Genomic DNA, 24,259 nt, shown 5'->3' with positions numbered 1-24,259 from the left:
CAATAAGGCTCAGAGGGACCAATTATGAGCAGGAAGAATCCTGCAGGAGGCATGAGGACCAAACTCTTAGAGGTCTGTCCAGCCTAGAAATCGTTTCAACGGTCATAAGTACAGCCTCAGCACCAGGAATGGGGCCAAGAGCGTTCTTGGAGAATCAGGCAATGCCTGAGGGGACCGCTTAAGACAGGCGTGTGCCATTTAAGCAGAGAGAACCCGAGCCTGTAAGGCTGGGACATCCAAGTTATAGAACCTGGCAAATGTGGACGGCGAGGCCCAGCTGGCCGCCGCACAAATGTCTGCCATAGACACACCACTAGACCACGCCCAAGAAGAGGCCACGCCTCTAGTGGAATGGGCTCTCACTCCAATGGGGCTCTGGAGGCCCAGGGAGGAGTATGCTAGTGCGATAGCGTCAACTAACCATCGAGATATTCTGTGCTTTGTGACCGGAGAGCCCTTGGTGCGGCCTCCAAAGCAGACAAAGAGTAACTTGTGTTTAGATATAATTGACAGTGGGAAAACTATGATTCGAGAACCCCAGACAATTAGTGGAAAGATTTCTAGCCTAACCAAGTTTACATGTGGCTGCAGGTATCCAATATTTTTTTTATGGGAGATTAATGGTTTGATAGGGAAATCTATTTTGTCCGTTTTTAAGGCCCATTTCTTCGGTTCAAGAATTAAGAGATTTGCATTTTTAAATCGAGTTTATGTCATTGTCTTTACCATAAGATAGTCCATGCGGTTAGCCCTGAGTGGTACTCCACTGATAAGTATAAACATGGTGACTGTTTTAACTAAAATATTGTAACGCTAATATGACTGCTTCCACCGAGTATTACCCTCAATTGAAATCCAAGTGGGCTAAGGATAAGTATATTAATAATTAATGACAGCTTAAGACTACTGAGGTGTTCGCAGGATATGAATATTTGAATTCTCTGTGGCTTCGATAGACAGGGTCACCGTTTTTGTCAGATCCTAAAGAACACACTGCTTTAGCGTTAGCATGGATGTTTGCATTTACAGTGGGAGCAGTTTTTACAGATGTGACAGATTCTGTAGAAGAGTTTGTGGGAGAAGCCTGGAACGATTTTGTTGCAGCATCAGAGGACGCGATTATGGGATTAATAAGATGTGTATTTAAAGTTCAAAGCATTATCTACAGTAAAAGCTCCTGAACCGGATGGTTTTGTTGCAGAGTTTTTAAAAGTTTATGTCACAGAACTCACTCCATTAATGTTAGAAGTCGATATGGAGGCACTTTGGAGGGATGAACTGCCACCAATAATCCCAGCTATGAGTGTTATTGTTCTGAGAACATCATATAGCAAAGTTTATTGTCATCAGCTTCACAGACTGTTTCATGGCAAACAAAGATTATAACAATTCAGTAGTACACAATACAAAATACAAAAATTAAATAAAGCAATTATAAAACAAAGATTTATACATAAAACTCTATAAAAGATTCTTTAAATTTACTTTTGAAAGAAATTGTAAACGTTTTTCTGGGTCCATCTTCTAAAACAAGTCCTTAAGAGTTTGTTCTGATAATAACCTTCGTCTCATGACATTAAATATTGTGCAGAGCTAAAGCACATGTTTCACCGTCAAGTGAGTCCCGCAGTATTAATATTTTGGTGCTTCTTCAGCAATCAATAAATGTCCATGAGTTAATCTAGTATATGTCCAATATGACACCTTGTATACACAACTTGCTCACCCAGGAAATAGAGATATAACCCTTTTTCATCAATATCGCACACCACTAATTATGATAGTAAAGCAGAAAAACAAACTATGGTGACACTTTATTTTAGGGTCTCTTAACTAGTTGCTTATTAGCATGCATATTACTAGAATATTAGCCATTTATTAGCAGTAATTAAGCATATGTTAATGCCTTATTCTACATCCCTAATCCTACCCAATACCTAAACTTAACAACTACCTTACTAACTATTAATAAGCACCAAATTAGGAGTTTATTGAGGGAAAAGTCATAGTTGATAGTGAACAAGTGTTCCCTATTCTAAAGTGTTACCTAAACTATATATAACAGACTTTATTTTACAATCCAATTAATTCCTGATGGATCAAATCAAGTTCTTCTCCACACGTTTTCTCGTTGAATATTCTGTTTCACTCAGAAGTCAAAAGAGTTGTGATGCTGGTTCATGATGACTTTAATAACTGTGAGATGCTAAAAGGAGTCACTCCCAAAACATGACTTTTACAGTAAATAATCATGTTCGGTCTGAACTGAGATTCTGAGAGATTCCAGGATGAAGTTCTCTCACCATCACGACAGATTCAGATCAGATTGCAGTTTCTTGCTCTTCAACAGATGCAGCTGTTAAATACACACAAAACAATCAAGCATTTACTTGAACAGCTATGCATGATTTTTGTCTTTGTTTATTGTTTTTTTTATGAACTAGCTACCATCATCTTTTAACTACATTTTAATATTTTAAAACATTTGACTAGAAAAGGCAAAACTAAAAATCATGTATTTTATCAGTGATGAAAGATTTGTAGAGTAAAAGATAAACCGAAGGAGTGAGGCAGATTCAGTTTAACTAATTTGTATTACAACAATTTTCACAATACATGCTGTTTCAAAGCAGCTTTAATAACCTTACAAACCCAAAGCATGACAAGCTACACAGTGTTATCGATAATGACCAATTTGGAGTTTAACTGAATATAATGTAATAAATCAGACATTTACCTCTCATCCTGCAGCATTTGAAAATCAGCACGACTGTCACTAGCAGATATGGAGAAACTGCCAGAACAGAACTGAGTGTGTGGAGGACAGAGATCTGAGATCCTGAATGAGACGCTGAAGAAGAGACACAAACACTTTATCAAGCACCATATCTGAACGAGAACATAAGAAGAAATAAATCAGCTCAGTTTCATTGACTCTCACCTGTGACTGAGATCCAGCTCTTGGGTGACTCTCCTCTCTCTGGGTGTTTGCAGGAGTAGAAACCCTCGTGTGACTTTGAGACAGTAGAGATGATCATCTCTGTAGTTTGACTCTGGATGAGTGACCCATCTTTATAGAAATCATATCTGAGGTTTGGTGGGGCTGAATATTGATATAAACAGCGTAGAGTCAGAGTTTCTCCTTCAGTCACAGGATGAACAGGACTCTCCAGAATCACACCAACTACAGAAACAGAGCAAACATCAACTGACAAATAATAAGAATATAGTAAGAATGTATCAACAATGTGGAGACAACAGCAATAATAATAATATTATTAATAATAATGCATTTTTACACCTTAATGACAATCATAAATTACAGGACAGTAATACAAAGCAATATCTATTCAACATTAAATTAAAATGAATCAGGAAAAGCTAATTTAAAAAGATGAGTTTAATACGTGATTTAAAAGTAAGAAGAGAATCACTTTCACATTGTTGTATAAGAGAGTATCAGAGACGAGGAGCAGCTGAACGCTCTGAACCCTACAGCGGTCAAATAAACAGGAGGAAGAACAAGAGAAACAGATGAGGAAGATCTAATGTGTGAACACCAAAAGTGAATTGAATTATTTGCACGAGTAGATTACATACAAAGTTAATGCAAAGACACAAATCAGAGAGATATGTGGGCTTCTGCAGATGTGCTCCGTGGAAGAGGTTCTAGTTTATGGAGTAACTCAAATAGGTTGTTTGCAATCACGTGGTTCTGATGACGCACGAATGCAGCTGGAGGGCAGGAAGTGATTTTTCTCCATAGTAATCAGTAGCAGAAACTCAAGATGCCTGTGTTTTGTGTTGTTTATGAATGTTCAAATCAGTCAAACCGAGAAAACACAAGGAGCTTTTATCGTGTACTAAAGAGTGTTGTTCATAAGAGATGAAAAGTCAAGAAACTGATCAAACAACGCTGTAAAAAGTGTCTTGTAAACCTGCGTCTGCGGTCAGGAGCCGAGTCAGATAATGCTTGTGTGTGCAAACGGTTAATATAAGATATATTAAAATATTAATACAGATATAAATAAATAGATACAAGGTGACCGTCAGAAGTCTATGCTAAACTCCACACATAGACACGATGTAAATAAGATATTATTATTATAAAGGATAAATTGAAGTGAGTGACAGCTTTTTTTGTGATTATAGCCTAGAAATCGAGCAAATAGTGCTTCCATGTAATCAAATCAGAATTTTAGGGCTGCCACTAACGACTATTTTTATTCCGATTAATCTATCGAGTAATTTATCGATAAATCTAAACGATTAATTCCAATTTCAATACAATTTTACTTAAGTATATTTTATTAAACCAAATGAAATCCAAATTTATATGAAATCCTTTTTTAAAGCAAAAGTAAAGTGCAACATCGAGTGCAAGAAACAAGTGTCCAAATCACTGAAATCACAGTTCATTATTATTAGTCTAAGAATGACAACATATCCATGTGTTCTAGTCTAATAATACAATTATAATAATAAAAGGAGCATTTACCAGAATTTATTTAGGTGAAACATTTAAATGTGCAGTATTTCTTAAAGAAAAAAAAAATATATATATATACTTTTAATATAAAATCAATTAATTGGAGATGCTTTTGATTATTACAATTTAATGGAAACATTAAAATGGAATCCAGAAAATAATGGAAAACAGAATTGGGTACAAATAAAACTGTAAAACTCAATTAATTAGACAGGCTTTTTGATTAATAAAATTTAATCTAACCATTAAAACAGAGTATAGAAAAATGTAAATGGAAAAAACTGAATTTGGAAATAAAACTGATTTCATACGGCCCTATAATTATGAATCGTTTTGTGGTAATAAACTGATGAAAGTGATCAATAGCTTTTAAAATGACTTAAAATACATATATAATAGCAATTATGCAATAATAATTAGTTCAAATACATAAATGTATTCTAAACAATAGAGCTACTGTAGATGACGCAAACGTACACTTAATCTTTAATATTTGTCCATTTCTTTAGGACAGAAATGGTATAGCCGCTGTAATTAAATGAATATGTGGACATCTATCCGTGTAAACTCAGAGTGAGGGTTTGAGCTTTTATTTTGAAATCTCGATGTATTCTCCTGTTTGTGTAGAAGTGATTTACCTCACAAATCTGATGAAACGGCATTCCCAGATGAATGTTATAATAAACACAAACTCAGAACATCATGCAGAGATGAGTTTGAGATGCTCCACGTGTAAATGATACAGTTTCTGTGGAGCCGCTGTGAGACGCACGTGCTTAACTACACGCATGGAAATAATTAAAGAGCATATACTGTGTTAGAACTGCATCACATGTAATTATTTAATTAAATCATAGCGTTTGTAAATTCACAATTATGCTTAATTATGATTTTTAAATGGGTTTAATATATCGTGCAGCCTTGGAAAATAGTGTAAGGCTGTATCCGAAATCGCCCCCTATACCCTCATTCACTATTCCCTACATTAGTCCACTCATACAGTTCACTTGAAGGAGTGAATGAAAACGAGTGAGTGAATTCTGCAGCTTTTGTGTAGTTTGCTTGCTGTTTAATAATCATTTGAAACGGGCAGCTCCAGTAGTAAGATTGAAGGATATATCTTGAACTCTGTCACGGAAATTATGTATAAACCCTAATAGTCAATTTACAACTTTGTACCTGTGTTGTATTACGCTGTATTACGCCGTGGACGAGTGCTTCTAAAATGAATGAATGGATGATTCAGCTGCAGGCGCCATCTTCTGGCGAGACGCGGGAATTGACTCGGTGTGCGATTCTCGCAGTGCATTCTGGGGATTCTCTAGCCGTTGAGTGTACATCGTTGTACACTCGTTATTGCAGTGCATTGTGGGATTGAATGAGTGCACTCCAGAACATCCACTATTGTTTCGAACACCACTTAAAATGGCTGTCCCCTCAAATAGTGCACTATTTAAGAGTATAGGGGGCGATTTCAGATACAGCCTAAAAATGTGTTTTATGGATTTTTGTCCTGAAATGCGCCACTTCCGGTATTTTGCCGATTAGTCGACGCAAGCAAAATTAAGTCAATGATTTTTAAAAATCGACTAGTCGACTAAAATCGACGAATCGCGACAGTCCTTTACATTTACATTTAGTCATTTGGCAGACGCTTTTATCCAAAGCGACTTACAATTGGGGAGTCCTACAGAATTTAAATAAAAGTTGTTTTCGTGCTGCTAACAGGATCCACACAAACCCTGTACATGCAGCAAAGTTTCAGGAGTGACATATATCCCATATCCCTCATTTAAACACCGGATTCACTTTCAAAATACCTTGTTTGTGCTCAGGGTTAGTTGCTTAGCATATAAACTGCAGGCAAGTTTTTCAATTTAGTTAAAAACATCGCTCCTCTTTATAACATAAGGATCATGTAACACAAGTTGTGTTTTTCTGTTTATATCATTGTCTTGTTACAGCGCCTAAACCCGTACAGTACGGACTTTCCTCTCTCATCCGTTCTCTTTTTCAGTCACCCCTGACACATTGCTGCATACAGGGTTTGTGTACGTGGGTCCTGGTAGCAGCACATAAAACAAAACTTTTATTCAGATTCTGAATATTTTATAGCCTTGAAAGCGAGTAAATAGTGCTTCTATATAATCAATAAAAAGCTGTCACTCACTTCAATTTATTACAATCTCACAATGTTCCGTTATAATCAGTGAAGCTCTCTGAACTGCAAATAATATCTTATTTACATCGTGTCCACTGGCGTTTAGTATTGAGTGACTTCTGACTGTCCCAGGCTGAATGCTTGAGGTGGCAGCCCTGGATTATCTATTTATACCTATATTAATTCCCTTAATATATTAATATATCTTATATTAACGGTTTGCACACAAATCTTATATTAACCGTTTGCACACACGAGCATTATCCGACTCGGCTCCTGACCGCAGACGCAGGTTTTCAAGACACTTTTTCCTGCATTTTTCTGTTAATTTCTTGACTTTTCCTCTCTTATGAACAACACTCTTTAGTACACGATAAAAGCTCCTTGTGTTTTCTCAGTTTGACCGATTTGAGCATTCATAAACAACACAAAACACAGTCATCTTGAGTTCCCATTCAGTCGGTCACGTTCGACGTACGTCGGACTGACCGACGAATAGGAATCTCGCTAGAGAGGCCAATCTGCTTCGAGTGTAACTAAAACGAGCCAATGCACATTGGCATGCAATCATATGCTCAGTGCATATGGGCTCAGTGCACGCTGAGGCAGCGTTTGTGGATGAGTCATGTACCCATTGTGGGAAGATGACCATCTCGGAGTTGCGGTCAAGACTCCAGCTCCTGCAAAGGGGCGGAGTCCCAGTGCCGCTGCCTCGTTCCAATCCTCCTCAGAGGGTTGCTGCGGGTGGCGGCGCTGGTGATCTGAGGATCACAGTGAGTGCGCTTCCTTCGGGGAACCAACCCCCTAGGAACCCTCACTCCTCCTGCACTCCGCAGCCAGTGGAGCTGCCAGGGGAGCGCGGTGGGCCATCTCAGAGGTGTGCACCATCTGTGTCCTTCGGCGCTCCTCCCGATGACCGGATGTCGATAGCTGCATCGGAGGGTGAGTCAGACTTTTCCGGAGATGATGTGTCGGCGCAGTTGCCTCCTTCGGGTACAGTGGCTGTGCCCGATACAGATCCAGAAATGATGGCTATGCTTTCCCGGGCCGCCAACAGGGTCGGGCTCGTGTGGAATCCTCCACCGTGTCCTGAGCCCTCGAGGCTGGATGATTGGTTTCTCGGGGTGGCACGAGCTGGTTCTCAGCCACCCACCCCGGTTCCTTTCTTCCCGGAAGTGCATGAAGAGCTCACTGGTACGTGGAAGGCACCTTTTACTGCCCGAAACCGTGCCAGTGGGTCCTCCTCCCTCACCACCCTTGATGGCGGCATGGCTAAGGGTTACACGCGCATCCCCCCGGTGGAGCAGGCCGTTGCTATGCAGCTGTGCCCTAACTCAACCTGGCGGGGGGAGCCGCCTCTCCCTTCCCGGGCCTGTAAGCACTCGTCGGACCTTACCGGCAAGGCTTACCGGGCCTGTGGGGAAGCCGCCTCCGCCTTACACGCTATGGCGTTGTTGCAGGTCCATCAGGCCAAGGCACTGAGGGGCCTGCACGAGGGTGGTCATGACCCGCAAGTTCTTCAAGAACTTTGTGCCACGACAGACCTTGCGCTTCGGGCGACGAAGGTGACTGCACGGTCAGTGGGTCGTGCGATGTCCACTTTGGTGGTCCAGGAACGCCATCTCTGGCTGTGTCTGGCCGACATGAGGGATACCGACAAGGTCAGGTTCCTTAATTCCCCCGTGTCCCAGACCGGCCTCTTCGGCGACGCGGTCGAGAACTTCGCCCAGCAGTTCTCGGCTGTACAGAAGCAGTCTGAGGCGATCAGCTACATCCTGCCACGGCGGTCCGCTGCTGCATCCAATCCACCGCCGGCGGCACCTCAGCCTGCTCGTCGCCGAGGGCGACCCCCTGCGGCTGCCCCCGCTCCCGCGCCGCAGCAGCAGCCTCCACCCAAGCGGCGCCGTGGAGCCAGTCGTAAGCGAGGTCCCCAGCCTGTCCAGGCCCCCGCCAAGAGAGGCGGTAAAGCCAAGAGCAAGAGGCCCTAGGACGGGCGACCCAGAGATGGTTGGGACTGCTCTTCAGGAGATGGTGACTGCACCGCTCCTTCCCCCGGAGGAGGGCCGGGTGGTAAATCCTTTGTTCCCTTTTCTTTTTGTTCCGCCGCTGGCCCAGCAGCCAGCGGTACCCAAATTTTCAATAAAAGAGCAGTTTCTATCATCTCCCGGTCCGAAGAGGGCTCGGAGAGTAGTGGGAGGAGCAAAACCTCTCCACTCTCATCCACCTCTTCTTTCGCCAGCGGACAGCAGCGCGCAGTTCGAGATGGGCACCCAAGCCTCTCCTGCAGCCCCCGTCCGATCGTGGAACCAGGTAAGTGTTGGACAGCACACACAGACCCCGCTACGGGCCGCCTCCCAGGGAGAGCCCCCCGAGCTGCGTCCCTGCGTTCCACCTCGCTGCCCCACTGCGGGTACGCCTACGGTCCCCTTGATCCCGCTTGTGCGGTCTCTGCGAGCCTGGTTAGCGCTCCCCAGTCCGTCTCGCTGGCTCATTCGGACCATCAGGCTCGGCTATACGATTCAGTTCGCCCGGCGTCCCCCCAAGTTCAGAGGTATCCACTTCACTTCAGTGAAAGCTGTCGATGCCCACGTCTTGCGTGCGGAGATTGTAGTCCTACTGGCGAAGGACGCGATAGAGCCGGTCCCTCCAGCCGATATGAGGTCAGGGTTTTACAGCCCTTACTTCATTGTGCCCAAGAAAAGCGGTGGATTACGACCGATCTTGGACCTGCGAGTTTTGAATCGGAGCCTTCACAGGCTACCGTTCAGAATGCTCACGCAGAGACGCATTTTCGAGTGCATCCGTCCCCGAGATTGGTTTGCAGCGAAACTTTCATGTCTCGATTCTTCCTCGACACAGGCCGTTTCTGCGCTTTGCGTTCGAGGGTCGAGCATATCAGTACAAGGTCCTACCCTTAGGGCTGGCCCTGTCTCCCCGCGTCTTCACGAAAGTCGTAGAGGGAGCCCTTGTTCCCATGAGAGAACAGGGCGTTCGCATCCTCAACTATCTCGACGACTGGCTCATTCTTGCTCAGTCTCGGGAGCAGTTATGCGAACACAGGGATTTGGTGCTCAGTCACCTCAGCCAGTTGGGCCTTCAGGTCAACTGGGAGAAGAGCAAACTCGCCCCAGTGCAGAGGATCTCTTTTCTCGGTATGGAGTTGGATTCGGTCGAACAGTCAGCACGCCTCACAGAGGAACGTGCTCAGTCGGTACTGAACTGCCTGAATACATTCAGGTGCAGGACAGCGGTCCCACTGAAACTTTTTCAGAGGCTCCTGGGGCATATGGCAGCCGCAGCGGCAGTAACCCCGCTCGGTTTGCTTCATATGAGACCGCTTCAGCACTGGCTTCACGGCCGAGTCCCGAGATGGGCGTGGCAACGCGGCACGTACCGAGTGGCAATCACTCCGGAATGCCGCCAAACCTTCAGCCCGTGGTCAGACCCCTTGTTTCTTCGGGCAGGAGTGCCCCTAGAGCAGGTGTCCCGGCATGCGGTAGTCTTCATGGATGCCTCTGCCACCGGCTGGGGGGCCACGTACAACGGGCATGCAGTGTCAGGGGTATGGACGGGCCCCCAACTGCATTGGCACGTCAACTGCCTCGAGTTGCTAGCAGTACGTCTTGCCCTGGGCCGTCTGAAAGGGCCGTTACGGGGCAAGCATGTGCTGGTCCGCACGGACAATACTGCGACCGTGGCGTACGTCAACCATCAAGGGGGTCTGCGCTCCCATCGCATGTCGCAACTCGCCCGCCATCTCCTCCTTTGGAGTCAGAAGCATCTGAGGTCGCTTCGCGCCATTCATGTCCCTGGTGTGCTCAACCGTGTGGCCGACGAGCTCTCACGAGCTGCGCTGCCGGGAGAGTGGCGACTCCACCCCCAGGTGGTTCAGCTGATTTGGGGAGAGTACGGCGAAGCTCAGGTAGACCTGTTTGCCTCGCCGGAAAACTCTCACTGCCAGTTGTTCTACTCCCTGTCCGGGGGAACACTCGGTACAGATGCACTGGCGCACAGCTGGCCCCGGGGCCTTCGCAAATATGCATTTCCCCCAGTGAGCCTACTTGCACAGACCTTGTGCAAAGTCATGGAGGACGAGGAGCAGGTCCTGCTAGTTGCGCCATATCGGCCCAGCCGGACCTGGTTCCCGGAACTCACGCTCCTCGCGACAGCCCCTCCCTGGCGAATTCCTCTGAGGAAGGATCTTCTTTCTCAGAGACGGGGCACCCTTTGGCACCCGCGTCCAGACCTCTGGAAACTCCATGTCTGGTCCCTGGACGGGACGCGGAGGTTCTAGGTGACTTACCCCCTGAGGTACTTAACACCATCGCTTCGGCACGTGCACCGTCTACGAGACGTGCTTACGCCTTGAAGTGGAACCTGTTTGTCGAGTGGTGTTCTTCTCGCCGAGAAGACCCCCGAAGATGTTCGATCGGTGTCGTGCTTTCTTTCTTGCAGCAAGGGTTGGAGCGTAGGCTGGCTCCCTCCACCCTCAAAGTTCATGCTGCCGCTATTTCCGCATGCCACGACCACATCGATGATAAGTCCGTTGGTAAGCACGACCTGGTCGTCAGGTTCCTCAGGGGGGCGAGACGGTTAAATCCTCCTCGACCCCCCTCCTTACCCTCTTGGGACCTTGCTCTGGTGCTTCGAGCACTCCAGATTGCTCCCTTTGAGCCTTTGCAGTCAGCAGACTTAAAGATTCTGTCTATGAAGACTTTGTTGCTGGTTGCACTGGCCTCCATCAAGAGGATAGGGGACCTGCAGGCATTTTCGGTCGACGAATCGTGCCTAGAGTTTGGGCCGGGTGACGGCCACGTGGTACTGAGACCCCGGCTTGGCTATGTGCCCAAGGTTCCTACCACTCCCTTCAGGGACCAGGTAGTGAGCCTGTAAGCGCTGCCCCCGGAGGAGGCAGACCCAGCCCTGGCTTTGCTCTGTCCAGTTCGTGCTTTGCGACTGTACATAGACAGAACTCGAAGCCTCAGGACCTCAGACCAGCTCTTTGTCTGTTACGGAGGCCAGCAGAAGGGAAAGGCTGTCTCCAAGCAGAGGATGGCCCACTGGGTAGTGGACGCCATCGCCTTGGCTTACCAAGCACAAGGCGTGCCCTGCCCGCTCAGGTTGCATGCCCACTCTACGAGAGGCGTAGCATCCTCCTGGGCGCTGGCTCGTGGCGCCTCGCTGACAGATGTTTGTAGAGCTGCGGGCTGGGCGACACCTAACACGTTCGCTAGATTCTATAGCCTTCGCGTCGAGCCGGTCTCCTCCCGTGTTCTCACCTCAGGTCAGAGGCACGGAGAAGTCCCAGCTTAGTGTCGGCTTGCTGCGTTACATGCGCTTATTGCTCCAGAGAGTCCCTACAAGGCAGACCCTGTTGAGTCCTCCGATCACCCTTCGGCAGCCAGACGTGGCGGAGCGTTGGCGCCAGGCCTTTACTCCATTGTATCCTTGAGAACTGGATTTAGGCTGGGTTCCATATGTGTGACCCTACGGGGATCCCATGTGTATTTTCCACGAGTTGCTCCTAAACGAAGCCCGTGTCTTTCCCTCTGGGAGAACCCACCTCTCGTCGGGTTGGAGTCACCCCAGTATTCCATGTGTAGTACAATCCTACGGGGTTGGTCCATATGTACTCTCCACATAACTCCTTCGGGGAAGGACCCGCAGCGTGGTTCCGCAGCGGTCCTTTCCAAGGAAAGGGTACGCTTTCCCAGTGTTAATCATTAGTCTCACTGAATGGGTTTGGGGAACAGCAGTGATCGACACTCTCTGTGTTGGCCCTGAAGCACCGTCCTTAAGCAAGGGGGTTCAGGAGGCTTGCTACAGAGCGCTGGAAGGGGGCAGCTCCTGTGGCGCTTTGGTAGGGATTCCTATTCGTCGGTCAGTCCGACGTACGTCGAACGTGACCGACTTAATGGGAACGTCTCGGTTACATAGGTAACCCTCGTTCCCTGAAGGAGGGAACGGAGACGTACGTCCCGTCGCCACAGTCGCTGGACCCTGCTGATGCTGCCGCCTTACCTGTTCGGCTCCTCAGCGAAAACCTAAAGATGCAATGCACCTGCTGCTCATTATATACCCGCGCTGCGAGGTGAGCAGCTGCTGCATATGATTGCATGCCAATGTGCATTGGCTCGTTTTAGTTACACTCGAAGCAGATTGGCCTCTCTAGCGAGATTCCTATTCGTCGGTCAGTCCGACGTACGTCTCCGTTCCCTCCTTCAGGGAACGAGGGTTACCTATGTAACCGAGACGTTTCTGCTACTGATTCCTATGGAGAAAAATCAGTTCCTGCCCTCCAGCTGCATTTCGCGCCACAGCAATGACGTCATGTGCAAACAACCTATAGGACAGAGTTAATCAATACAATAATAATCATAATGATAATAATAATACATTTTCTCATGGGAGTTATGAAATATGTAAACAAACATGACGGCACGATTCTGGATACATTTAGAATCACAACATTTTAATTTATTTTTGACAAAAGTGAAAGTTTGAGCAGTGGCTTATTAGTCAAAGGTTATTATTTATTAGTCTAGCGGACTCATTGTTATTCAGGAATACGATTGTGTCGGTGACTGAATTGATAACATAAAATAAGGGCTTTTGTGAAATGAATAAATACAGAAACACAGACTCACGGTGTACAGTGATATTAACAGGATGATAGTTCTCTCCAGATTCAGACACACACCAGTACACTCCAGTTTCTAATATGCTGGTGTGTCTGATTGTACATGTAGATCCTGTTTGTGATCCCCACACTGATGATGAACAATCTTCCAGACTCCACCAGTTGTCTCTGTATCTTCTCACTGTCCATCCAGTAGAGTTACTCTGGTCCTCACAGCTCAGAGAGAGAGAGACAGATATGAAGTGTTGAGTTCTGTTGGGTCTGACGATCAGAGAGACTGGAGGAGAAACACCTGAGAAGACAATTACAGCTACAATTTAGAAATCAAGTCAAGACAGTTTTATTAATAAAACACTTTACGCAACTTACATTGTTTCAAAGCAGCTTTTCAGAAAAAATATTCAAGTTCTAATAACTGAAAATTCATAAGTCTTCACTAAGTATTTATATTTAAAACTACATAAACAAATTTATACTTTAAAATATTTGTCATTATGCCATCAGAAAGCAAGTCAAAGACAGCTGTGACAACCAACAAAATCCTCCATAAGGTGTTACTTTTGGAGAAAAAAAAACTTAAAAACTTGTAAGAAACCAGACTCAGCTCTGTGATCGGATCTTCTTTGTCTGTACAGTGTGAACCTAGTAGTGTTTATAGTTAGCTGAGATTGTTGTATATTAACTTACTAAGATATAATTATTAGGCAGATTCTAATCAAACTGTAAAATCATTGATTAAGTGTTTATATGGTGCATCCTATAAAATGTTCTGATGTGCACATTGAGTGTCCTGTGTTGTTGGTATAGTGTCTAGAATCAAGGTTTGGTCAATTACATAATTTAAAAAACTATTTATTAAATAGGTCAGAAGATACATTTTTATGACACCTATTTGATTATGTTCCCTGAAGTCCACTTATGTAAGTAGCACTTTTGTGCCACAGTAGTTATATTTTAGTTTTTCATGACAATTTTCATCCATTAGAATTGAACATTTGTTGCAGCTAACTCAGGAATCAAGGTATTGCTGGTTAGTTTGGTTTATTTAGGTGCTGCTAGTAGATGCAGTAACTACACCTGACAGCAGAAGCATCTTTCTCCATTCACACCATTAATACGTAGCTGTATATTATGACAGCATAACATTTCAAGACACATCAAGCTTCAATTTCCAGAGTGTCTCATTCATTCTGTGGTTCAGTCTGAACTCACCAGTGACCCATAGTGGCTGTTTGTTGCTGATGGTTGTGTTATAGCCTGGATCTCCTCTCTTTGCTCTGCACACATAAACTCCAGTGTGTTTTATAGCAGCAGAACTGACAGTGTAGTTTCCTCCAGCTCCTCTGCTGCTGTCTGAGAGCAGATCATAATGATTGCTGTTGTCTGTTTAAAGAGAAAAAGTGCATTTACCTCAAGACATGAGCATTCATTTATACATGAGTCTAATAAATTAGCTTTATTGGTATAATCAGAGTATTCAGATTGATTCAATATTTTTAATCTCTATAACATTTTTTATGAATCCAGTTTATTCAGATGTTGCTTCATGAAGCACATTATATCTTACCTGATGAGACAGTTACAGTGAACCAGCTGAATGTCCAGCCTGTAGAGGAGCCCTCAACCTCACAGATCAGAGTCACTGGATCTCCTTCAGTCAACCACGTCTGTGGAGAAACACTTAAAACTGCTTGGGCTTTATCTGAAATAGAGAAATCCCTCATTAATAACATGGTAAACATGTGTGTGAATGTGAAGAGATGATCAAACTCACCTGATACTGTCAGTGTAACTTCATCACTGCGGTGTGATGTTCGTGATCCTCCTCTCTCTGCTCCATAACAGGAGTATTTACCTGCGTCAGACTCAGTAACAGAACTGAATGTGTGTTCCTGTCGTTCACTGAAAACTAAACCATCTTTATACCAGCTGTACTGCCAGCTAGCGACTCCTTCAGCATATATGTCACATCTGAGAGTGACTGTCTCTCCTCTGAATACATGTTGAGCAGGTTTGATGCTCACTGTGGGTTTTGGGGTTTCTGTACAATGACAACAATTCACAATACAATTTAGAAACACGAGTTGTGAAAGTTTTTTAATTAAAGTTTTCCAACAGAAGATCTTGTCTCTGTTCTGATTTTGATTTCACAGAGAATGAAAACATATATATATATATATATATTTCTGCTGTTTTTGATGGATGATATATTTTGTTTCTTGTCACATGAATAATTCAGCTTGTTAAAAGGGTGCATTTATAATGCAATTTAATGTTGAATCACTCATATGAAAATATGAATTAAATTGACTCACCTTCAGTATGTTGAGAGTAGATGTTTGAAATCAGCACTAAAACACAGAGAAAAACTGATAATGTGAACAATGAACTGATAATTATAAATGTAACGGGAGTAGGTGATTGACAGCAGGGTATCAGCGACAGTGTTGGGAGTAACGCGTTACAAAAGTAAAGTATTACAGTAACGTATTACTTTTTGCTGTAACTCAGTAGTGTAAGGCATTACAACTCAATTTTCAGTAATATTTTACTCTGTACATGTTCAGTAACACTTGCGTTACAACACACTTTTAGCCCAACATTCATTTATTTTTTAAATTTTAATTTAAAATTTAAAATGATTTTTCCACTTCCAGTCTCCACACAAACTACTGATGCAGCGCACATTTATCTAGGTTTAATGTTTAAACATTGTTATATGCTTGAACTGTTTTAGTGTATCTATAGACCTTATTTGAGAAGGCTAAATTGATCAAACATGCCTGCCGGTCTGCTGCTGGCAGCTTGGTCGTTTCTTTAAGAAAGAAAAATACGTATTTAATGAACAAAAAATGCTCCAAACATTTTTTCTAAATGAACTTAATAAAAAAAACAAAACGAAATATAATAATTTTGCCATTACACACAAAACTGAACTATTTTAATGGCTGAAACATGAGCAATTTTTTGGGGGGAGGGGTGTTTTAAAACAGGCTCGGGTCGGTAATTCTGATTACCAGACGGGCCCCGATTTTTTTACGCCTCTAGGGCCGGGCTTCGGGACAATTTCCAGTCATAGTTCAGACGCGGGCCGGGCCTCGGGCCTGTTTTGGGTTTCTCCTTATTTTTATATTGTAGACATCCATCGATTAGTGATGAAAAAATCACCGCGCTGGTGGAAACAACAGGAGACCGGGACTGAGAGCAGCTCGATGGTGTTTAGTGTCCCGCAGCAGCAGCAGCTGAATAGTTCTGCGTTCAAATGCACGCAATAGGCTAAAGCTTGCCGCAAAACCCCAGCAAACATAACCATGAATGTGTCTGCGGGAAATAGTAAGGAGATATTTGAACTATTTACTAATAAACTAATGTTTTCTGAGTCTGTGTCGCAAGGATGAAGTTGCTGATCCTGACTCGCCGTCTCCTCATTGTCACGAGTCCGGGCCCTGCGCTTCTCCCTGTCGCCACCAGAGGTCACCATCTCCCTTCCACCCGGACTCACCTCACGTAATCACGAACACCTGCCACATCATGTACACCTGCCACATCACGTACACCTGTCACATTACACACACCTGTTACACTCATTACACCCGCAGCTGTTCCCCATTACCACGGACCATATAGTCACCCCTCTCTCACCACTCTGCCTGGGTTCATTAATTGTAATTTGTAATGTGTTGCTGTGATTGCATTTCGAGTGTTTGCTCTGGGCTGGGATACACGCACCTCGTTGCCGTTTTGGTATCCCAGTCATTTTCTGTTTTGTTTTTTGTGCCGTGTTGGCCTTTTTTGTTTTGATTAAAGAACCTTACCTGCAATTGGACCCTGACCTCATCTTTTCGCGGCGCTTCTTCGCCGTACCGTGACAGAATGAACCCAGCCAAGATGGGTCCAGCAGGGAGGTGCCTCCACATCCGCCAGGGAGACCGGAGCATGGAGGATTATGCCAGGGACTTCATTAGAGGAGCTCGTCAGTCGGCGACGGAGAAGACCTGCCTCATGGTCTTCTTCTGGGGAGGCCTGGCTGAGCCCTTCAAGTCCCTGGTACCATACTGGGACCCCGGGGAGTCGCTGGAGGACTACATTAACCTGGCTCTGCAGGTGAGCGGCTCAGCCTTCAGGTTGGAGTTAGCGGCGGAGCCCGTTCACAGTTCTCCCGAGGCGGCGATCCGGGGGACGGCCGCGCCCAGTGCCTCGCGCCCGCTTCCAGAGCATCCTGGTCTGATGTGCAGCGTGCGGGAACCCTCGCTGATGTCGGTGCGAGCGGCGTTGGCTGCTCACATTCCTCCCGAGACAGCTGTGCTCGCTCACGTTCCTCCCGAGACAGCTGTGCTCGCTCCCGAGGCGATGGTGTTCGCCCACGTTCCTCCCGAGACAGCTGTGCTCGCTCACGAAGCCCTCCAGAGAGCGGTGCTCGCTCACGAGGCTCCCGAGACAGCTGTGCTCGCTCACGTTCCTCCCGAGACAGCTGTGCTCGCTCACGAAGCTCCCGAGGCGATGGTGCCCACCCACGTTCCTCCCGAGAGAGCGGTGTTTGCTCACGAGGTTCCCGAGACAGCTGTGCTTGCTCACGAAGCTCCCGAGGCGATGGTGACCACTCACGTTCCTCCCGAGACAGCTGTGCTCGCTCACGAAGCCCCCGAGAGAGCGGTGTTCGCTCACGAGGCTCCCGAGACAGCTGTGCTCGCTCACGTTCCTCCCGAGACAGCTGTGCTCGCTCACGAAGCCCTCCAGAGAGCGGTGCTCGCTCACGAGGCTCCCGAGACAGCTGTGCTCGCTCACGTTCCTCCCGAGACAGCTGTGCTCGCTCACGTTCCTCCCGAGGCGATGGTGTTCGCTCACGAAGCCCCCGAGAGAGCGGTGTTCGCTCACGTTCCTTCCGAGACAGCTGTGCTCCCTCACGAAGCCCCCGAGAGAGCGGTGTTCGCTCACGAGGCTCCCGAGACAGCTGTGCTTGCTCACGAGGCCCCCGAGAGAGCGGTGTTCGCTGATGTTCCCCCCGAAGCGGTGGAGCCCACCATTGCCCGCTCCAGGGTGGCAGCTCCACACTCACCGTGGTGGTGGCCGCCGGTTCTGCCCTGGGTCTCCATCCTGCCGGCGCTGCCTCAGGGCCCAGGTTCCCTTCCACTACACGGGCCTGGCCCACCATCCCTCCCCCTGTTCCACCTCCCTCTGGACTTTTGGGGGGGTCTTGTGGAACGTCTGGAAGCCATTCCTTAAAGGAGGGGTCATGTCACGAGTCCGGGCCCTGCGCTTCTCCCTGTCACCACCAGAGGTCACCATCTCCCTTCCACCCGGACTCACCTCACGTAATCACGAACACCTGCCACATCATGTACACCTGCCACATCACGTACACCTGTCACATTACACACACCTGTTACACTCATTACACCCGCAGCTGTTCCCCATTACCACGGACCATATAGTCACCCCTCTCTCACCACTCTGCCTGGGTTCATTAATTGTAATTTGTAATGTGTTGCAGTGATTGCATTTCGAGTGTTTGCTCTGGGCTGGGATACACGCACCTCGTTGCCGTTTTGGTATCCCAGTCGTTTTCTGTTTTGTTTTTTGTGCCGTGTTGGCCTTTTTTGTTTTGATTAAAGAACCTTACCTGCAATTGGACCCTGACCTCATCTTTTCGCGGCGCTTCTTCGCCGTACCGTGACACTCATTAGACGCGCCTTTAGAGAGAAATGCATCTTTATTGATTATGATTAAGATTATAATAAAAGTGTTTTTGTTTTCGATTTTTTTTTTTTTTTTTTTTTTTTCGTTAAGTGATAATTAAAAGCTTTCTATAGATATATTTATCATGTCTGTGAGGCATGTATTTGCTCAGCTTCGGTTCAAGACGACAGAAAGCACATCATGTTTGTTTTCTTTGTTTTATAAAATAACTACCTTTTGTTGGTATTGTGAGTGCACACAAATACAAGTAGACCCTTTACAGGTCCGAATTATGTATTACTCTTACCATTATCAAAAAAACAAACAAACAAAAAATGACAGTGTAGGCTATTTTAATTAGTTTCCACTGAAAACAATCCAAGTGTTGGCGCTGGCGCCTCCATGTCCTGCAGAGCGCGCTTTAGCTTCCACTCTCCACACAAACTTAGATATAGGCTAGCGCACATTATTATTATAGCAGGTTTAACGTTTAAACATTGTTATATACTTGAACTGTTTTAGTATATCTATAAATTTTATTTTATGCAAGTCGTGATGATATGAGAAGGCTAAATTGATCAAACATAGGCTATGATCAGCTCATGCAGCTGGCCGCTTGGTCGTTACTTTAAAGAAACAAAACTTATAGGCTATTTAACGAACAAAAATGCTCCAAACGTTTCTCTAAATTAACTTAATAAAAAAAAAACTAAATATAATAATTTTGCCATTACACACAAAACAAACTATTTTAATAGCCGAAACAGTAGTATAAGCTGTTTTGGGAGAAGGGGGAAAAAGAAGGGCTCAGGTCGGTAATTCTGATAAGCTGTCGGACGTGGACCGGGCTAGGCCCTGAGTCATGTAACGCATTACAATTCTGAGACAGTAATATTGTAAGGTAAGGCATTACTTTTAAATGACAGTAATAAGTAATCTATAGTGTATTACAGTTTGGAAGTAACTTGCACAACACTGATCAGCGAGTAGTATCTTCTGTTAAAAGGCCGATTGGCTGTTATCTGGGATGCGTCAGGTCAGTTTTCCCCTTTGTTTCTCTTGTGTTGACGGTGGCTGTAGGTAAGCATGCTATGTTTTAATAGGTGATCATTTGGAAATTGTTGGGGTGTGCATCACTTGAAATCGTTTCTGTTAATCATAGTGCAGCTTTATGTTTCGGTGCCCTTTCGTGCTGCTTAGTGGATTTAATGACTCTTCGCCTCTCAGGTATGTGTATTGTTAAGAGCTCGTTGTATAGGGCTAGTATGGTTGTGTGGGCCTAACTAAATAGGCGTGATTTCCTGTATCCCATTGTGCTGTCGGTGGACATGACTGTAACAATCCGGGCCTATAAAGCATTATATCTGGCGTGATATCCTGATGGTAAGTGTTTTAAACGCAACTATAATTGGGGATATTATGATTGGTAACGTCTACTTTTGTGTTTGCTGTAGGATTCTCCTTCTATTTCTATGCTGTGATTGTTTGCTGCTGTTTAAACAGACGCGATCATCGCCATTAATTAAAGGAACTGCTTGTCTGAGTCTTATCGTGCCCTGCTTCACATCTCTGGCTTGTTTGGGAGGCCTGATTAGCTCTTTTCCTTCATATAAGAGATAAAACTGGCCTGTTTCTTTTTCTTTTCACACCATTTAATCTTTTGTTGTTTTCTTTTACTTTTAATTCTGTGGAAGTAAAGTTTGTTTTGATTGGTTGATTTGACTTTCTTTTCTTTATTCCTGTAAAACCAATTAAGTGGTTGGTTCTTTATGCATGTGATCAATCATCTATTAATGCAACTCGACGGTGTGCAGACTGCAGTTTGTCATTCACTGTAACAAACAAAGTGTAGAGACGATGTAAATAGATTCAGTGTGCAGTGTAGAGAGCTTCATTCACTAAAATAGAAGTTTGTGAGATCGCGATGAACTTAATGATTATAAAGAGTTTGCAAATGTGAAATTGAATTTATACAACACATTTATACATTATTGATTTTATTCAAAAGTTAATATAAAGCGACTTACATTTTAGGAACACTTGTCTGATCTGTTGAGAACTATTTTGTTGATGAAATAAAGCAAACACAGCACTGTTTCAATTATGAATGAATCTTTGTTTTTGAACAAATCTAGTGAGTCAATGATTCAATGACTCCTTCATAAAGAGTCACTTGCTTCATTCCTTAATGAATCAGCCATTTGAACGAATCGATTAGATGAATGATTCAGTGACTTGCTGCCACCTACTGGTTTCATTTTTAAAGTATAAATTTTAATTGTTTAATGTGTCTATATTTAATCTCATAATATCATTTTTATTAAATGTATTAATGCCACCTCTGAGTCTTGTTAAGAAGTCTATAAATATCCCACAATATTCCACTTCTGTTCCATGCAAAGATTAATTGATGCTGATTTCTGGTCTTCTTGATTGTATCTTATTATTTTCAGTGAATTTATTGTTTAATTTCTTTTTTTTTTACAAAAAGTTAATCTATTTTTGGCACAGCATATGACATTAAAAATGGCATTACAACGGTTAAAAAAATACTTTTGAGTCAAACATCACCTTTATAATAGTAAGGTTAATTTCTGTCATTAATCAGAAGGTGTTCCTAATTTATTTATTTTAAGTAGAAGCACTAGTGCTCCTGAAAAGAAACGTAAGTGTAGAGTCCTTACGAATGTAATGTTACCTTTTAAAACCAATTGAAAACATTTTTGCAAAGTGTAAACTATTAAATATAATCTACAAATCATGTAATACTGTACCGCTAAAGGGAAAAAATAAATAAGACGTGTTTTGAGGACTTGGCTAATCCGGCCAATGAGAGACAATCATTCTAATATTTTATGAAATCATTCATTCGTTTCACTAATCAATGTTGTTGTTTTTTTTATTAAACACAAGAGGTCATTAATAATTATATTATAAGATGTACAAATTCAAACACAACGTATCTTTAATTTGGGCAGAATTTCAGACGCCTGTCTTAATGTTAAAGAAGGTTTAGAGAAAATATGACAAGTTGTTAATGAATGTTTTCATAGATTATACATGGTTTTATGATTAAATACATCCGAAAGGTAATCTAAAATTACCATTGTTACCCCCTGCTCCCCCCACCCCAAACTAGAGCCCCCCCCCAGTGAATTTCGGCCAATTTTCTAAGTCCATTTCCATAGTCTCTTAATTTATTTTTGATTTATTGCAGGAGCTGGGGTCCCACGAGTGGAATGATCTTCCTCCTTGTGGTGGTTGTTCTTTATCATGTGCAGTGTACACTTTAAGTGTTTGAGAGTGTGATCAGACTGCACGGGACGGGTGCGTGTGAACGTATGCCCTTGTAAAACCGAACTCTACATTGATTCCCGCCGTTTGGAGCCTCAGCCCTGCTGGTATTATTCAGTTTTTGTTTGACATATACACATAATTGCTACCTACTAAGTTGGTTTGTATTATCTTTTTCCTTTTGTAATTTGTTTTTGTTTGAAGTGGGGTGTCTAGTGTCTCTTGGTTTTACTGTCCAACATTTTAAACCATCTCTGTATTAATAAACATTTGTATTTTAATATGTTACTCTCTTGCCTAATTCTATGAGGGGACCGAACCTGTGTGCTTTATTACTCAATTTGAGTGGTTTGAGTATTTTCCCTGGGGTTAACTCCTAGGGTGGCGTAGTCGGACTTTCTTACTAGTAAAAACTTAGGCTTGTGTCTCAAAATTGCACCGCCCCGCCACATAAAGATGAACAAATATTAAGATATCATGTGGGGACTATATATGTGTCTAGATAAACATGAAAACATCTGACTGGTATTTTATAGATTTGATCACAGCAGAAAACTGTTTAGAGAACTTGAAGGAAACCGTCTGATCACGAGCAGAAGAATAAAGACAAACTCTAACTAACTGTGTACTAGTGAATATTACGATAACAGCAACAATAACTGCAAAACAAACCAACAGAACTGATTCAACACCATTACACATCACAAAACTGACTGAACAAACACTGATCTACAACACAACAGAGTGCATTTCTCTTTCACAAACAGCACTAACTGCACACTTCCTCTCTCAAACTCATCCTTCACTCATATATCATGGACTACAGCTGGATCTGAAACTCTGAGAGCAGCAAGAAAAGACATAAATCTAGGAACACTAAAACACTTGATCATCTACATAATATAATAATTCCACTGAAATACATTTAGAGAAAATAATACTCACAGAGCACAAGAGGAAGTGGACTGAGCTCCATACTGACTGAATGATGACCGACGGTTAAAGACACCGACTGTGTTTTATGACTCAAGACTTCCTGAAACCTGCGGTCAGATCTTTGAAATGTTGTCATGACCCATTCAGTATTAAATTGAACAGGATTTATGTGCTATTATGAAAAGTTGTATTCTGGTGTGTTTAATGAACAAGAGAAATAGAGCAATATTTTGGTTCTTTATTGTAATTATGGCATTAGCTGTATTTATAATGATGTATTTATATGACAATAAAGTGAACAACTGCTGCTCCTCCTTCACTGGTTCGTGTGGTGAAGCTGAAACAGAACAAACCACAACTATGAGCTCATCTATCTATTTCTATTCTATCAGGCCTCTGACACTGATATATTTGTTCCTGTGAACACTGTTTAATATTCATACACCAAGGCAAGGGATGGGCATTGAAACATATTTAATGATTATGATTCCAGTTACAACAATTCAGACTACACTGGTTATGTTTCACACTGTTACTGAGTAGTGACACGGTTGATAAAAACTGTAGCAAATCTGAAGAAACCATTATTTGATTTTGTTTCTTATAAATATGTTTAGAAAGATATAGCCTACATCAGCCATGCATCAATATATAACTGAGAGAATGATGTGAAAGAGGAAGTACAAGAGAAAGAATAAACAGCTTGCATTAACTTGGACACATTACTAAGAATTTCTGATGATGCTGTGATGCTAAATAAAGCACATGTGTTTTACAAGAAATGTTAATAAAACTAAACACAATAATTTTAATCAGTTGAGAAGCATCAATATTTATAAAAATATAGTTTCTTTGGTAACACTTTCTATGACGCCTATATTTATAATAAATTATAAGGGTATTCTTAACGCATTATAATGAATGGATAATGCATTATACAATACTTTATAATATGTTATATCATCTTATAAATAATCAGTACAACAATTATAATACATTATAATGCTTATGCATTTGTGCTTATAACTTGTAAGATTATGATTATTCATAACACACAATGAAC

The 24,259-nt window shown here is 43.4% G+C and overlaps 1 protein-coding gene across 1 annotated transcript; it reads right to left on the bottom strand.

Annotated features, from left to right (window-relative positions):
• Positions 1 to 1,314: 1,314 nt before the first annotated feature.
• LOC306867615 (sialoadhesin-like) lies at positions 1,315 to 23,248 on the bottom strand. Its single transcript, XM_079413379.1, has 9 exons — positions 23,206 to 23,248; positions 15,606 to 15,641; positions 15,065 to 15,331; positions 14,858 to 14,992; positions 14,503 to 14,673; positions 13,298 to 13,582; positions 2,942 to 3,184; positions 2,738 to 2,851; positions 1,315 to 2,356 (listed from the first exon to the last, which is right to left on the bottom strand). Exons 1-9 carry the CDS (start codon positions 23,234 to 23,236, stop codon positions 2,322 to 2,324), a joined length of 1,317 nt encoding a protein of 438 aa, XP_079269505.1. The 5' UTR covers positions 23,237 to 23,248; the 3' UTR covers positions 1,315 to 2,321.
• Positions 23,249 to 24,259: the final 1,011 nt, after the last annotated feature.

The sequence above is a fragment of the Barbus barbus genome (genome assembly GCF_936440315.1).
Source record: "Barbus barbus genome assembly, chromosome: 49".
In the NCBI taxonomy this organism is placed as follows: domain Eukaryota; kingdom Metazoa; phylum Chordata; class Actinopteri; order Cypriniformes; family Cyprinidae; genus Barbus; species Barbus barbus.
Note: the sequence above shows the minus strand (reverse complement) of the source record. Positions and strands in the feature narration are given on the sequence as shown.

Excerpts from the sequence above, each read along its gene's own strand:
- LOC306867615 (XM_079413379.1), bottom strand. The coding sequence starts at position 23,236 with ATGGAGCTCAGTCCACTTCCTCTTGTGCTCT. Across the intron at positions 14,993-15,064 it reads AGTTACACTGACAGTATCAG|ATAAAGCCCAAGCAGTTTTA; the intron begins GTGAGTTTGATC and ends TCTCTATTTCAG. Across the intron at positions 3,185-13,297 it reads TGTTAATATCACTGTACACC|TTGGTGTGATTCTGGAGAGT; the intron begins GTGAGTCTGTGT and ends CTGTTTCTGTAG.